We start from the raw sequence: 17,221 nt of genomic DNA, 5'->3' as shown, positions 1-17,221 counted from the left end.
TTAAATATTTATGCCAGAGCCCCTGCAATTTCTACACTAGTCTCCCTCAAGGTCTGAGGGAATATCTTGTCAGGCCCTGGGCATTTATCCATCCTTACTTGCTTTAAGTCAGAAACCACCTCTTCCTCTTTAATCTGTATAGGTTCCATGACCTCATTGCTTGTTTTCCTTACTTCCCATGTCTCTGTTCTCGTTTCCTGAGTGAATACTGATGGGAAAAAAAATTAAGATCTCCCCCATCTCTTTTGGCTCCATACATAGCCGACCTCTCTGATCTTCAAGGAGACCAATTTTGTCCCATACTATCCTTTTGCTCTGAATATACCTGTAGAAATCATTAGGATTTTCCTTCACATTGTCTGCCAAAGGAATCTCACGTCTTCTTTTAACCTTCTTGATTTCTTTCTTGTTTTTCTTGCATTTTTTATAATCCTCAAATACCTCTTTTGCTCCATGTTCCTATACCTGTCATACACCTCTTTCTTCTTCCGAACCAGATCCCTAATTTCCCTCAAAAACCATGGTTCCCTATGCCTACCAACATTGCCTTTAATCCTCACAGGAATATACAAGCTCTGTATTTTCAAAATTTCACCTTTGACAGTCCTCCCCTTACCTCGCTCATCCTTGCCTAAAAACAACTTATCCCAATCCACGCATTCTAGATCCTTTCTCACTTCCTCAAAATTGGCCTTTCTCCAATTTAGAATCTCAAACCGAGGCCCAGACCTATCCTTCTCCATAATTACTTGAAACTAATAGCATTATGATCACTGGAACCCAAAATATTCCCCTACACATACTTCTGTCACCTCTCCTGTTTCGTTCATTAATAACAGATCCAGTATTGCACCCTCTCTAGGTGGTACCTCTATATATTGACTTAGAAAACTTTCCTGAGCACATTTGACAAACTCCAAGCCATCCAGCCCTTTTACATTATGGTAGTCCCAGTCAATATGTGGAATGTTAAAAATCCTCTACTAATCCTCTACCTTGTTTCCTGCAACTGTCTGCTAACTCTCTAGAAATTTGCTCCTCAAATTCTCACTGACTATTGGGCAGTCTATAATATAATCCCATAAGTGTGGCCATACCTTTCCTGTTCCTCAGGTCTTCCCATTTAGCCTCAGTAAACAATCCCTCTGGTCTGTTCTGTCTGAGCACAGCTGTGATATTTTCCCTGAAAAGCAATGCCACTCCTCCCCATTTCATTCCCCCCCCCCCCCCCCAATTCTATTGTTTAAAGAAACAGATGCCCAGACATTGAGCTGACAGTCCTGCCCCTCCTGTAACCAAGTTTCACTAATGGCCACAATGTCATAATTCCACCTGACAATCCATGCTCTAAGCTCGTCTGCTTTTTCTTCAATGCTGCCTACTTGAATTAGATGCACCTGAGAATATTTCTGCTACATACAACCTGTGTCTTCTAACAATGCGTGCAATTTTCACATCAACTTTTCCCTTCACCACTCCTCTTTCTGCTCTGGAACTCTGGTTCCCATCACCCTCCAAATCTAGTTTAAACCCATCGGAGCAGCACTAGCAAACCTTCCTGCAAAGATATTAGTCCCCCTCCATTTCAGATTAAACTGTCCAGTTTGAACAGATCCCAATTTCCCTGGAAAAAAAGCCCAATGATCCAGAAGCCTGAAGCCCTCCCTCTCTTGCACCATGTCTTTAGCCAGATGTTAAGCTACATTAACCTCCTATTTTTAAACTTCATTAGCATGCGGCATGGGTAGCAATCCTGAGATCACAACCCTGGAGGTCCTGTCCTTCAACTTAGTGCCTAACTTCCTGAACCCTCCTTGCAGGGCCTCCTCATCTTTCCTACCCACATCATTGGTCCCCACATGGACCATGACATCTGGCTGCTCACCCTCCCTTCTGAGAATGCCCTGAACTTGAACTCAGATATCCCAGATCTTGGAAGGCAACATACCATACAGGATACTCAATATCTTCCACAGAACCTCTTATCTGCATGCCCCCCCCCCCCCAACAATGGAATCCCTTATCACTACAGTTTGTCTCTGCTCCTCTTCTCCCTTCTTACCCACAGGACCAGAATCTGTGCCAGAGACCTGATCTGCATGGCTTGTCCCTGGTAGGTCATTCCCCCCCCAACAGTATCCAAAATGGTATACTTGTTATTGAGGGGAAAAATCACAGGGGTGCCTTGCCCTGCACTGCCTGCCTGTTCCCTTTCCCTTCCTGTCACCCATCTACCCTCCTCCTGCCACCTGTCCATCACCCCCTCTGTCTCCCGAATGATCCAGAGTTCATCCAACTCCAGCTCCATTTCTTTAACTTGGCTCGTCAGGAGCTGCAGCTGGATGCACTTCTTGCAGATGAATTCACCAGGGATCCTGCTGGCTTCCCTGATGACCCACATTCTACAAGAGGAGCATTTCCTGTCTTGGCAGCCATCCCCTTACCTGTGCCTACCTGCTGAATCCTTTTTGTTCCTCAAGTAGAGTGGTCCTTTCTTACTTCAACTCCTGCACCACCACCTCAGTCTCCTCTCACCAAAGCCTCTTGAGCCAAAGGCTTTCCACTCTGACTCAGTCCACTCTGATTCAGCCCAGTCTGATGATGACCGCTCTGCTAAACAGTGATGTTTGGGTCACCTGACCTCAATTGCTTCAACTGTTGCACTCAATTGCCCAATCAACTGCTATCTGCTGAGTATCTTATTTTCAACCCTTTTGACTTGAACACAATTGCCCAATATTCCTTCAACTGTTGGACTCAATTGCCCAAGCAACTGCTGTCTAAATGTGGAGAAAATTTATAAATTCTGTGCTCCTTCTGTCTTTCAAAATGGTGCTCAACAAAAAGAGGCTTCAAACATTGGGGGATTCATAGATGAACAAAAATCAAGCTTATAAGCTATCCCACCATCATGGCCATCCATCGAGGTCAAGGATGATAGTCTTTGTTCCTATGGGCTCTCAAGTGGCTCATGTCCAATCTTGGAATGTGGCCCACCGAGCAAAGATGCCTTGGGTGTATGTGTTTAACATGTACTTAATGTTGCACTCCAAGAAGCACATGCTACTTCATAAACAAACCAACTAGTTCCAATGGCATGAAAACCACAACAATTGGAGCTGATGAATTTGTTGGAGCCTTCGTCCGCCTTCACAGCCATTGAGTTCGAAGTAACTTCATCCGCTTGTCCACTGTTGGATTGTCCTTTGTCAGGGACCTCACCCTCAACCCTACCAGGATCGTAGCTCCAAACAGCATTGCTCTCAGGATCTAAGGACCACACAAGCTTCTCCACCATGACAAGGTGACAATCCACAGAGAAAAATGGAAATTTCAATTGAAAATTAAGACTTGGGGTAAAAGGCACAATTCCAAAATTAAACTTGGAAGAGAAGCAATGTGCTTCCAGAGGGGGCAGACAGCCAGGTAGAGTTCTTGGCAGATGAATTTCAATACAGATAAAGTGTAGGGCACACATGTCAAACTCTGGCCCGCGGGCCAAATTTGGCCCGCGATATAATTATATTTGGCCCGCAAGATCATATTAAATATATATTAGAGTTGGCCCGCTGGCCGCCGCGCAAGTATAGCACATGCACAGCAGCAGGCACCGCCATAGTAGTTTTTAGCACTTCCACAGCAGGCACAGCAGTACACCGATATAGTTAACGGGAAAGTTAATTAGATATTCACAGCGGCGCCGATACAACGGACCCGCCGCCTAGCTCCAACGGACCCGCCGCCTAGCTCCAACGGACCCGCCGCCTAGCTCCAACGTCTCCTTGAGCTTCATCTGTGGGTGGGTGCTGCTGGGCATCGGACTTTCTGCTGGGGTGGAGGTCGCGGACGAGTTGCACCACTCTCACGGTATTCCCGGTGAGATGGCAAGACCAGCGGGGACTCCTTGGGTTGTTGGCGGCGGTTGCGGCAGGCGGAGGCAGGGGCGGAGGAGGGAGAGGGGGCGGGTGGGGGGATGCCGCTCAGGTTTGCTGGCTGGGCTGGGGAGGGCTCCCTGCAGACCTCCGCTCCCTGGCATGCTTCTCGGCAACGTGCGATCCTTGGCTTAAACGCTAGAGAGAAATATTATTTATTGAATATTTTATTTCTTATTTGTTAATGCTTCTTATGGAAAGAGTTTAACCAAAACTATTATTAAACATTTATTTTAATAAGAAAAAGTTTAACATTACATATGTTGAGAGAAAACATGCAGACGTTGTTGAAAATTTTCAATAAATATTTAGTTCGGCCCTCGACTTAGTCCAAGTTTTTAATTTTGGCCCTCGGTGAATTTGAGTTTGACACCCCTGGTGTAGGGTGATATATTTTCATAGGAAAGGTAATGCAGGTTAAATAGTCTTTTCTTTGGCTTGGCTTCGCGGACGAAGATTTATGGAGGGGGTAAAAAGTCCACGTCAGCTGCAGGCTCGTTTGTGGCTGACAAGTCCGATGCGGGACAGGCAGACACGATTGCAGCGGTTGCAAGGGAAAATTGGTTGGTTGGGGTTGGGTGTTGGGTTTTTCCTCCTTTGCCTTTTGTCAGTGAGGTGGGCTCTGCGGTCTTCTTCAAAGGAGGTTGCTGCCCGCCAAACTGTGAGGCGCCAAGATGCACGGTTTGAGGCGTTATCAGCCCACTGGCGGTGGTCAATGTGGCAGGCACCAAGAGATTTCTTTAGGCAGTCCTTGTACCTTTTCTTTGGTGCACCTCTGTCACGGTGGCCAGTGGAGAGCTCGCCATATAACACGATCTTGGGAAGGCGATGGTCCTCCATTCTGGAGACGTGACCCATCCAGCGCAGCTGGATCTTCAGCAGCGTGGACTCGATGCTGTCGACCTCTGCCATCTCGAGTACTTCGACGTTAGGGGTGTAAGCGCTCCAATGGATGTTGAGGATGGAGCGGAGACAACGCTGGTGGAAGCGTTCTAGGAGCCGTAGGTGGTGCCGGTAGAGGACCCATGATTCGGAGCCGAACAGGAGTGTGGGTATGACAACGGCTCTGTATACGCTTATCTTTGTGAGGTTTTTCAGTTGGTTGTTTTTCCAGACTCTTTTGTGTTGTCTTCCAAAGGCGCTATTTGCCTTGGCGAGTCTGTTGTCTATCTCATTGTCGATCCTTGCATCAATGTAACAAAATTACAAAGAGGGAGCCATCTGGGAATATTTGTGAAAAAAGCATTTTGAATGTGGCAGCACAGGTTAACAAGTTTCAATACTTATAACCGCTTTTGGGAAACTAGAGATATAGTACAAAAGCCAGGAGTTATTTTACACCTAAGTAAACTGTAGTTGTTTGGCCAAGCTGAAGTATCATGACCACATTTGGGCAACATATTTTAGAAAGAATATAAAAACTTTGTAGGGTTTACAGAAGAGATTTTCTAGAATAGTTTCTGGAAGATAATTGTGGATCAAAATGCAAAATCTCTATAATTCCTTAAACTGGCACAGTTTAATCATAAAAAATGTACATAAATTCTGGCTTAATTGCCTGCAAAAGCTCATTACCTTCCATATTTTCAACTCCAATTTCTATCGATATGTTTGTAAGAATATAGTGAACCTAGAAAACAGAAAAGATTAATGGATATTTTAAGAGATTTCCCCCCACCCCCAAACAACATTATTTTTTGCTTATAATAAAATATGAAAATCTTGTATTTGGTAGCCAATGGTTCTGCAAGGGTCAATATAAAATTAACTTAATGATGTGTAAACTCAAGGGAATACACAACCATCTCTTATCTAGGTTTTGTACATGACTCAAAACATTATTGGTTAAATCTCACCATCCTAGTCACAACTTCTCTGCCTTTTGCATGAAGATAGCAGTTCGAAGAAGCCTGAAGACCAGCACGTCGAGGTTCAAAAACAGTTTCTTTGAAACGCAATCAAACTCTTTGTTATATTAATCGTGGACTGCTCTGACATGAAAAAATAACTACTGGTATCTGCACTATTGAAAAGTCACCTTTTTTGCTATAAATATTTATTATCTCTGTATTATCTCTTTTTAATTCATTTATATAATACTATCTTTTTTTTAATGAAGTACTTGTTCAGCTGCAGCAAGTAAGAATTTGGGTACATGTGTACATTGTACAATGTATATGACAATAAACTATGATCGTTCTTTTTTTTTCTAATGTTTTTTTTTAAAAAAAAGGAATATTAAATAATGATGATGTTAGTTTAAGATGAAGTGAGAGTTGGGGGAGAGAACTGGATGGGCACTATTTCCTGAAAGTCATCTGCTACCTGTGAGTTATCTCATACCCATTTTTTTTGGGAGTTACCGCATTGTGCGGTTTAGACGGGAGGGGGTATTTTTAACCTCCTACCCGGTTTTTTTTCCTTTTTTTGTATTATTAGATTAAAGAGTGAAGGGTTTTTTTTTGTGTTTATTAAAAAAAAGCATAAGAAATTATTTTATTGTTTAAAAAACTAAAAATTGATGTGGTTTTTTTGTAAACTTTATTCAGTAGATAAGGAATATTTGAAATGTAAATGTGAATGGGATGGATAAGTTTTTTTTATACTTTTTCTTTAACTTTAAGGTGAAAGGAGTGGTAATTCTGGTGTATATTATTTTGCTATTTTAGTTATAGATCGAAGGGAATAATGGTGAAAGTTATAAATTGAATTGTACAATTCTTAATAAGGCTTGAATTTTGTTTGTGGTTTATGCTCCATTTGTTGAAGATATAGATTTCGTTGTAGATGTGTTTTTATTATTTGGATATCTGAATTTTAACGTAATGATTGGGGATATTTAAATGTGGTATTGGAGCTTTTATTGGATAATTATTCAAGAGTAAAAGGGAAAAATGGTGGAAGAGTACTAAAATTGAATTGTACAATGTTTAATGAGGTTTGAATTTTGTTTTAAGATGGTGGTTTATGTGACTAATATGATGATAGATGTGAAGTTAGTTGATATTTGGTGAAGGTTTATCTCTATAGAGAAAGTTTTTTTTTCATCTTTTTTTTCTCATGCTACAATTTTTTTTAAAGAATTGATTATTGTTTAAGAATTTTTGATAGACAATGTTACTAACTTTACTAATTTTTTATATTAAGTTTGAGTTAAATATATGTTTCATCTTAACTCTGTTTGTTAAATATATGCATTTAAGTTTGATTTAAATATGTTTTTTAAGTCTGATATCTTAGTATTAACTACTTTTCTTTTTGTTAGTATTTTAATCGGTTGTGTTTTTGGTTTTTTTTGTAAGTGGGTTTTTTCTCACATATTATTAACTTTATTAATTCTTCACTCTTTATTTTGGGGGGGAAAGGGGGGTTGGACTAATTTGAGTTGGGTTATTAATGTGTAATAATTATTGGGGAGGGTATAGTTTATTTAGATTACTGATACTGTATTGTAATTTTATTATTTTGTTCTTAATTTTTTTTAATGTAATTCTATTTGTTATTCATGTTATAAAATCTTAAATAAAGTTAAAAAAAACAATAAACTATGATCATTAATAATATTTAAAATACCTTACAAATTTCCACTCATAAATCTACCCTTAGCTCCTTACCATTAATAAGGTTCATATTTAGTAAATATTAAACAGAGTTAAAGTGCCACATCATGTTCAAAACCCTTATCTTTCCTGTATTGTGATGTCAGCTGTGATCTTGGGCTTATTTAGGCTATCCAAATGTATTAACTCAGTGAAGCACCAGTTTACTTTTCTAATTTCTTAACGCTGGTTAGCTGAAGAAAATTTATGTTAACAATTAGTTTGACTCATCTTGTGCTTTGATAAAGACAACAATGTTAAAATTCCAAGCAAAGTAACAAAGGACTAGAGACCCAACTTTTAACATCTGGGGAATCCAAATGACCCATCAGGCCAGTTTAATGTTGCAGATCCATCCATTGAGGTACTTGAGTACATATGAGGCTGTTTTGCTTGACAAGTACATTAGTGAGATGAAAAATGCAACATGGAACTAAAAAAAATGTTCATTAGATCATGGAGGGCTAATTGGAAGAACTCCTACTCATGGAAAATATCACAACAAAATTATTTACAATTAAAGATCTCAACGCAGGACGAAAAAACGATTCCTCATTTTCAATTCCTCTAAATAGATGTCTTTTCTCATGTTCGTAGTGTGCACTGACATAGTTGACTTGAGTATCATTTGTAAAATATTCCAGGAATCTCTGAAAATATCCGACCATTTTCAATTCAAAAATCTTGAACAGAACAAAAAAAAATTAGTTAAAACATCAGCATATAGAGTCAGAACAGATCATGAAGTCAAATTAAACTCAATTAATACAACATTTTCCATTTTGTTCCTGATGTCCATTTATGGTGCACAGGGGAAGAAATTGGCATCCTTTTCTTATAGGACTCTAAAAATACACATTTTTGTGAATAATTTCCAAACACAAGTCTAAAAATACTCTGGCATCAGCATGGGTACAGAATCCATTGTTGCAGAGATCCACCAATAACAATTTTGTTTTCAGGCTTGATGCTTTATCAACTCAACGATACCAAAGTTACAAGGTGTTAGCTAAATGGTCCCTTTCTTCACAAGCTGTGAAGAATGCTGGATGCAGGGAGAAAGGCCTTGTGGTTGAGATATAAAGGGACAGGAGCCTGGAGGGAATCATGAATGAAGATCTGTTGCAGGTTGAGAGATTGGGAGGGGGGTGGGGGAACTTATTGCCAGGGGCCTCAAAGTATTATTCTCATTGTGGGCTAAAACCTGTGATTTTAAAGCATACCTTTTATCGGGAGCTGGCCAAACCGCAGCTCGCCAGCCACATGCTGCTCTTTGATACCTAATATGCAGTTCACGGAAATATATTGGCTGGAGGAGATACAAGCACTCTAAAGCTGCCCCAGGAGACACTGAATCCCTGCAACCAAGACCAGGGAGCCCTGGAATGGTCACAGTCTAGGCTTCGTGACAAGGAGAGGGAAGAGGGAGTGGGCATTGGAGAAAAAGCTTCTGCAGAGAAGCAGAGCAAGCAGTGCATGCTGGAGTCAGGTTCTCCTCGCTCGGGCCGGGCAACACCACAGCACAGTGCCGCCATCATAGGATGCGTGGTAGGAGGGTCAGGCTCCTTCTCTGCTGCCACTTCCTTCTGAGGGTCCTCTGCAGAGAGTGGCCACAGAGTGGGGTGTCTGTCCAATGCAGGCAGTCAGGTTGGGGGGGGGGGGGTGGGAAGTATGTTGACAGATAATGGAGGAGAGGCTGTAAGTGGTTCCCAGTGAGGACTTCACTCAGGCTTCAAGCCTGGCAGCAGCAGTGAAGGTCTTGTCAGTGGCCACAGGCAAGCCCTAGATCCACCGAATGGACAGTGAGCACCAGGCAGCACAGAGGTTAGTTCACTCCATACTCCAGCCTTCAATCCCAGCAGCTACTCCCCCCATCCTGCCAGTGACTGGGAAGAGGGAAGCAGAGGGTAGGACAGGGAAGAGCAGAGTTGTCAGCTCCCTGGCCTCCCCCTACCACAGGAGGCAGCTTTGCATCGGGTCGCTTCCCACATCGTGCGCTTGGCCGTGAACGTTGCAATGGTGCAAGCATCTGCAGAGACCAGTGGCAGCAGCGCTCCTGAAGAGGACACATCAGAAACAGGAGCAGGAGTCGTTCATCCAGACCATTGAGCCTACTCCCACATTCAGTGAGATCACAGCAGATCTGCCTTTCCCCCAAAACTCTATATTCCCTATGATGCAAAATCTATTTCTCTGTTTCTTAAATATATTTAATGTGGCTGCCTCTTCTGCTTCCTTAGACAGAGATTTCTGCGGAAAAGCGGTCATAATTTTGAAAATATTTGGAATGTATACATGTTGTTTTTGATTATTGAAATTAATACAAATAAGCTGTTTAAAAACTACAGACATGAATAAATATTATGATGTACATGTATTTCTTAATATTTAGATTACATTTTTATAAAAATATATGTAGGGGTAAAAAAGGTGTACATAAAATTTTTTCATGTCTTGTGGCTCTCAAACATCTGTGTATGTGCTTATGTTAAGTAGGTTTGGCTAATCCTCCCTTATACTATCCAAATGTATCATTTATACTCTTATAAATTTTATAGCATTGGAAATGTGAAAACATAATTCTTTCCATCTTTGAGGCAATACCATCTAATTTCTTTACAATAAATGAGATAAAGGATCCTTGTGTTTAAAAAATATTTTGAATTTTGATAAAAACAACTCTGGGAGGAGGACAATACAGTAGTACTGAAAGTGCATTCAAAGTATTTAGTATAACATATCATCAGATCTGCCACAGATCAAACAGTTTCTTTCAGAATCCAATTACCAGCAACATTTACACTTGATTAACCACTTCGACCCCTACTCATATCTCCGGCGTCAGCTGATATAACCAGTGGAAAAAGGCAAGCAGAAAGGCACCCGTTTCCAGTTGGAGGAAGAATACTCTGATCCCCGGTGATGAGTTGTGTCCCAGTTAAGGGTGGCCCAGTGTAAACAGTACAAAGGGCTCCCTATCCCGGGACACGGCACAGCCAATTAACTGGGATGCCAGTGGAAAAGGGGCTATCGAGAGATGACTCCAAAGCTATGGGGTGGCCCATGTTTTCCAGAGTTACATGTGAACATTTAATTTGCTTCAATTTGCCCATCATCACAAGAGATCAACTGCAGATACCTTCTTGCTGACCCTCCACCTCTCCATTAATGATAATCAGTTAATTGTCATATATACCATTGTGGCGGAACACTGTAATACATGAATTGTACTGGTTGGCCTGCCCTGATACTGTAATTCCCCCCTTCTGGATTCCTAATAAAGATGGTATGGCCCAATCCCCTCCCTCAGTATTGCCTTGGAATTGGGCCAACAGCATGCAAGATATGCCTGTAATTTTAGAGCGATTAAAGCCTGTTAATCTCGACTTCAGGTCTGTTGGGTCTAATTGATAGCGCTACAATTTAATTACTTGTGCCATGGACAAGGTTATTCGACCCTGACCCAAAGGATCCAGGGACCTCCATAAAATTCGACCAGTGGCTGCACTGCCTGAATCCCTTTATGAGGCAACACGATATTCAGGAAGAGGTTGACAAGAGAGACCTGCTGTTTGCACAGGTCGACCACCATGTTTTCCAGATGATTAGAGACTGTGACACTTACTCAGCCACATGAGCCTCCTGCAGAAGCAGTACCAGGCCCTGAAGAATGTAATCTATGCCAGATACTCCTGGGCAGCCATCAACAAGCACCTGGTGACTCCTTTGATGAATACATTTGGGCCTTGTGGAAGCTGGGGCGAGTTTGTGGCTGCACTGATGTTATGGCAGCCATCTACCAGGAAGAGCTGATCAGGGATGCATGTGTTGCCGGCTTCAGGTCTGACCATTTCAGACAAAGGCTCCTGGAGAAGGGCGATCAGACCCTGCAGGCCGTGGTCAGTCTCTCCAAATCACTATAAACAGCCCAACAGAATGTGGAGGCTTACTCCTCCGGCAGCGCAGCAGCCACATGGGGAGCACGGGCACCGCCATCTTGTGAAGCGGGGTCCCAAACAGCAGCCACTATTGCCAAGCACCCAAATTGCTATTGCTGCAGCCAGACGAAACACCCACAGAAGAACTGCCCTGCCAGAAGCGTGACCTGCTCCAGCTGCAGAAGAAAAGGACACTACGCAAGGTTATGTAGGTCCAGACCATCTCCTTGCAGTGCCACGTGCGGATGGCAGCCTTTGCCATCTTGGACTGTGTATTTTCATGCTCCACTTCCAGTGGCAGAGAACAGCACAGCAAGAACAACAGCCTGGGTCGGGGTCACTTCTGGCTTCACTTCCAGAAGCAACCATGTGCGGACCATGGGGGCAGCCATCTTCAGAGTGGACATCTTGGAGGTCACCAATGCAGCGAGTCAGGCAATGAGTTGATACTGGCTTCTATTGTTCTGGACCAGAGGAGGCCACATCAATTAACAAGGCCACTATGGACATCGAGGTAAATGGCTGCATTACAAACTGCTTGTTCGACACTGGAAGCTCCGAAAGCTTTATACACCCGGGCACTGTACAGCACTGCTCCCTCACAGTGACCCCAGTCATGTGTAAAATCTCATTGGCCTCCAAGTCCATTCGACTGAAATCCAAGGGAGCTGCACAGTAACACTAACCATAAGTGGCACCAAGTATAAGAATTTTAAATTGCTTGTGATGTCACAACTCTGTGCACCAGTCATACTGGGGCTAGGCATCTAGTGCCAACTTAAAGGTGGCATGATGGATATAAAGGGCACCACCCCTCCCTCACAGTCTGTAATAAACAACTTTTAAACCACCAGCCCATCTCCCTAAATACTGCCAATCAGCGACCCGAAAACTGTCCACTGCACACGACCTGCGGTCTGTCCACCCTCCATGTCCCACCATCCCCGTTTGAGAACCTCACTCCTGCCTGTAAGCCAATGGCAACTAAGAGCAGGTGATATAGCCTTGGGGACAGATCCTTTATCAAGGCTGAGGTTAAACAACTCCTGGCCGAGGGCATCATAGAGCCTAGCACCAGCCCTTATGGAGAGCAGATAGTGGTTGTAAAGAACGGAGAGAAGCACAGGATGGTCATAAACTACAGCCAGACCATCAACCGGTTCACCCTCTTGGACGCCTACCCCCTCCGCCGCATAGCCGACATGGTGAACAAGATTGCCCAATACCAGGTCTTCTCCATCACTGATCTCAAGTCAACTTATCACCAGCTCCCAATCTGCCCAGAAGACAGCCCAATCACAGCGTTTGAGGCAGATGGCCACCTCTAACATTTCCTCAGGATCCCCTTTGGAGTCACAGACTGAGTTTCAGTCTTCCAGTCTACCTGGACAATGTGACCATCTGTGGCCATGTCCTGCAGGACATCAACGCCAACCTGCAGAAATTCCACCAGACAGATAAAGCCCTAAATCTCATGTATAACCAGAAGAAATGCATGTTCAGCACTTCATGTCTGGCTATACTAGAGTGCATGGTGGAGAATGGAGTAATTGGACCTAACCTTACATGTAAGTGGCCCCTGCTGGAGCTCCCGCTCCCCCATAACCTCAAGGCCCTGAAAAGGTGCCTGGGGTTCTTTTCATACTGTGCACAATGGGTCCCAAATTATGCAGACAAGGCCGTCCCTCTGGTAAAAACTACCACCTTTCTCCCATTGGCAGAAGCCCAAGCAGCCTTCACTTGCATCAAAGGCAACATTGCCAAGGCAGCGATGCACACCGTAAACAAATACATCCCATTCCAAGTGGAGAGCGATGTGTCCAACTTTGCCCTGGCTGCCACGCTTAACCAGGCGGGCAGGTGTGTGGCATTTTTCTCCTGTACCCTCCAGGGCCTCGAACTCCAGCACTCATCCATTGAGAAAGAGGCCCAGGCCATAGTGGAAGCTGTGCGCCATTGGAGGCATTATCTAACTGGGAAACCAATCACCCTGTTGACTGACCAACATCCAGTCACATTCATGTTTAACAATAAGCAGTGGGGAAAAATTAAGAACAACAAAATCCTGAGGTGGAGAATTGAGCTGTCTACCTACAACTATGACATCTTGTACCGGCCCGGGGAGCTCAACGAGCCTCCCAATGCCCTGTCCTGGGGTACCTGTGCCAATGCACAAGCAGACCACCTCCAAGCCCTTCACAAATGCCTCTGTACCCTGGAGTCACCAGACTCTGTCACTTTGTGAGAACATTCAACTTCCCGTACTCAGTTGAGGAGATCAAGGAGCTGACCCATCAGAGAAAGCTCACCTGATCAAGGCCACCTGCCCCTTCAAAAGTCTAAGTACGGACTTTAAGGACCCTTTTTCCTCCATGAACCAGAACATGTATTTTCTCAACATTATTGACAAATACTCCTGATTCCTGTTCGCCATCTCCTGCTCAGATATGACCACGGCTACGGTTAAGTCTCTGCATAACCTCTTTATGCTCTTTGGATATCTCAATTGCATCCACTGTGACTGAGAGTCATCATTTATGAGCGAGGAATTGCACCAATACCTGCTGGCCAGCTATAATCCCCGATGGAATGACCAGGTGGAAAGGCAGAATGGCACCATTTGGAGACCAGTCCTCCTGGCCCTCAAGTCAAAGGGGCTCCCAGTGGGAAGAGGTCCTACTAGAGGTGCTCCACATCACCAGGTCCTTCTTCTATACTGCAACAAATGCAACACCTCATGAAAAGCTTTTCTCCTTCCCCAGGAGGTCAGCTTTGGGAACCATGCTACCAGTCTGGCTGATGTCCTCAGGATCTGTGCTACCCCAGAGACACATCAGAACCCATAAAGCAGACCCCCTGGTTGAGAAGGTCCACCTTCTCTGTGCAAACCCCCAGTATGCCTACATGCAGTACCAGGATGGACAGAGAGACACCGTCTCCGTCTGGGACCTGGGACATACAGGAGCCCCCACAACTGAGGCACTTGCTGGACCGACCACGGTCGACCAACTAGCAGCCCCCCTCTCCCCCCAATATCAGTGACATGGTCAGGTATCTGACTCCACCATTGGCACCAGTTGCACTACTCCAACCCCAATCTACACCACTCTGCCCCGACCCAGCCCCAACTGATTCTGTTCAACAATCCAAATCGCAGTCCATCACACAGAGCACTGCCCAGGAGCCAACAGCTACACCACAGCTGGCACTGCGATGGTCAGGTTGATGGATGAAACCACCGGACAGGCTGAACCTGTAAATAGGCTCTTTTGTTTCAAAGGAAGGGGTGATTGTGGTGGAACATTGTAATACATGCATTGTACTGGTTGGCCTGCCCCAATACTGTAACTCTTCCCCCTTAGGATTCCTAATAAAGGTGGTATGGCCCAATCCTTCCCTCAGTACTGCCTTGGTATCGGGCACCTGTAAATTTATAGCAGTTAAAGCCTATTAATCTCAACTTCTGGTCCAATTGATAGCGCTACAGGTATATGTAGATTTGCACCAAAATTCTTACTTGCTGCAGCCAAGCAAGTACTTAACAAAAAAAACCCAACTACATAAGGCCAATTAAATTAAATTGAAAAAGAGATATGAAATACCAAAAATTAATAATTATAAATATGCACCATTACCTTAGGGCAAGAAAATAAGTGGATTACGATAGCACTGACAGTGTGCTCGTGGTGTTGGAGCAGGACTTGATTAGTTTAACAAGGGGTGGTTGAAGAGTGTGATGGCCAATGGAAAGAAATTGTTCTTGATCAAAGAAGTTCTTAGCCCCTGGCTCTTCTTGCTACACAGCTCTGACTGTGTGACTTAGTACAACTACACCATCTACAAATTTGCTGATGATGCCACGGTAGTGGGTTGTGTAAAAAAGGCGATGAGTCAGTGTACAGGAGGGAGATTGAACACCTGGCTGAATGATGCACCAACAACAACCTCACACTCAATGTCCCCAAAACCAAGGAGCTGACTGTTGACTTCAGGAAGGGAAAGCCAGAGGTTTACAATCCAGTGATCATTGGGGAATCAGAGGTGGAAATGGCAAGCAAATTTAAGTTCTTGGGAGTCACTATCTCGAGGATCTTTCATGGACCCAAGGCACTAACGTCAATGAAGAAAGCACGTCAGGGCCTCTATTTCATCTGGAGTTGGCGGAGGTTTGGAATGACATCGGAAACCCTGGCAAATTTCTGCTCATGTGTGGTGCAAAGTGTGCTGAGCAGATGAATCATGGTTTGTTATGGGGACACCAATAACCCTGAGCGGAAAGCCCTGCAAGAGGCAGTGGACACAGCTCAGGGCATCACAAGCAAAATCCTCCCCACCACTGAGAACATCTACAGGGAGTGCTGCCATTGGAAAGCAGCAACAATCATCAAGGATCCACATCTCTTTCTCACTGCTGCCATCAGGAAAAAGGTACAGGTGTCACAAGACTCTCACCACCAGGTTCAGGAACAGCTGCTACCTCTCCACCACAAGAGGACTCAACAACAAATTCAGTCAGGGACTCATTTATGGACTCTTACTTTTGCACTTTGATTTTTTTCTCTCTCTGTATTTGCACAATCAGTAGGTTCAGATTTCTTTATTTGTTTACATTAAAAGTATCTTCTTGAATACTGCTCTTTGCACTACCAATAAGTGATCATTTTGCCTGACCCGCAGGATGTGATATCATGTATGTACTGACTGGACCTCAGCCTCTGCACCTCTACCTGAAGGTAGCAGTGAGAAGAGGTTGTGACCAGGCTGATGGCAGTCGTTTGATGTTGGTTGCCTTCTTGAGGTGGGGCATGGACGGGAGGTCATAGCCTGTGATGGACCTGCCTACACTTCTGCACTCCTGAGAATTCGAATTAGCAATCCAGTCTGTGATGGAACTAGTCAGAATACTGTAGAAGTTTGATGGGGTATTTGAAAACATGCCAAATTTCTTCAGAGAGGATAGTGTTTGGCGTGCCTTCTTCACGATTGCCTGAGCTCACATTGGGTTGTTATTTCACAACCCAGTCACCCTGACATTCACATCAAATGCTCTTCCCTTCTTTAAGCTGTGACTGTCTGTACTTTAGCATGTCTATTATTTTCAAAGAAACCTCGGCCTGTCACATCAAAGGGGAATCGAGCTTTGAGCCTCGGACTAAAATAACTCTTCCACCCCCCCCCCCCCCCCCTTCACCGAAGCTAAACTGCGATCTGAGACTTTGTTTCTCAGATGCTGCCAGATCGCCCCTGTGCTCCCTTTTATGTGCAAGAGTGCAAAACCACAGAACTTTGGGCTGTGTTCCTACAGAACCTCAAATTAGGCTTTTTTTCCCCCCGCAATTTTAAAATTCAGGCCAGCTTTCCCTTATTGTTCCCGAAAGACTGGAAACAATTGAAAACAGATACATTGCGGTCATTAATACATTACAGTATTGAAACTTAGGGATGGTGAGAGTTGCATGCGAAAGCTCACTGCAGAGGTCAGGAAAGAAAGAGAGCTCACCTCAGCCAAAGGCATCTTCACTTTCATCCCCTCGGCTGTTCGGCTCAAGAGTTCAAAAGGCGCATAGATTTTAACAATGCGATACTTGCCCAGAGCCTCGCTGGTCGCCCACTTCTCCCCGACCACGTTGTGGTCCACATGCAGCCCGGTCTTTTCCACTTCCCTCAGAAACTTCAGCCTCTGCCCCGCGTGCGGGTCAATTCCTCCCTGCTCCTGTTCGTAAACTAACACATAATCGATCACTGGGATCCT

At 44.1% G+C, this 17,221-nt stretch overlaps 1 protein-coding gene across 1 annotated transcript in view; it reads right to left on the bottom strand.

Annotated features, from left to right (window-relative positions):
- The window catches only part of LOC138739422 (anoctamin-7-like), a 114,213-nt gene that overhangs the window by 77,035 nt on the left and 19,957 nt on the right, over positions 1–17,221 (bottom strand). The window contains exons 2-4 of the mRNA XM_069891415.1: positions 16,970–17,193; positions 8,047–8,214; positions 5,508–5,562 (exon numbers count right to left, since the gene is read on the bottom strand). Coding sequence (XP_069747516.1) covers positions 5,508–5,562; positions 8,047–8,214; positions 16,970–16,996 — 250 coding nt within the window. The 5' untranslated portion in view covers positions 16,997–17,193. The remainder of the gene's footprint in view (positions 1–5,507; positions 5,563–8,046; positions 8,215–16,969; positions 17,194–17,221) is intronic.

This window comes from Narcine bancroftii, chromosome 7 (genome assembly GCF_036971445.1).
Source record: "Narcine bancroftii isolate sNarBan1 chromosome 7, sNarBan1.hap1, whole genome shotgun sequence".
NCBI classification, from domain to species: domain Eukaryota; kingdom Metazoa; phylum Chordata; class Chondrichthyes; order Torpediniformes; family Narcinidae; genus Narcine; species Narcine bancroftii.
This window is presented reverse-complemented; position numbering and strand designations above follow the sequence as displayed.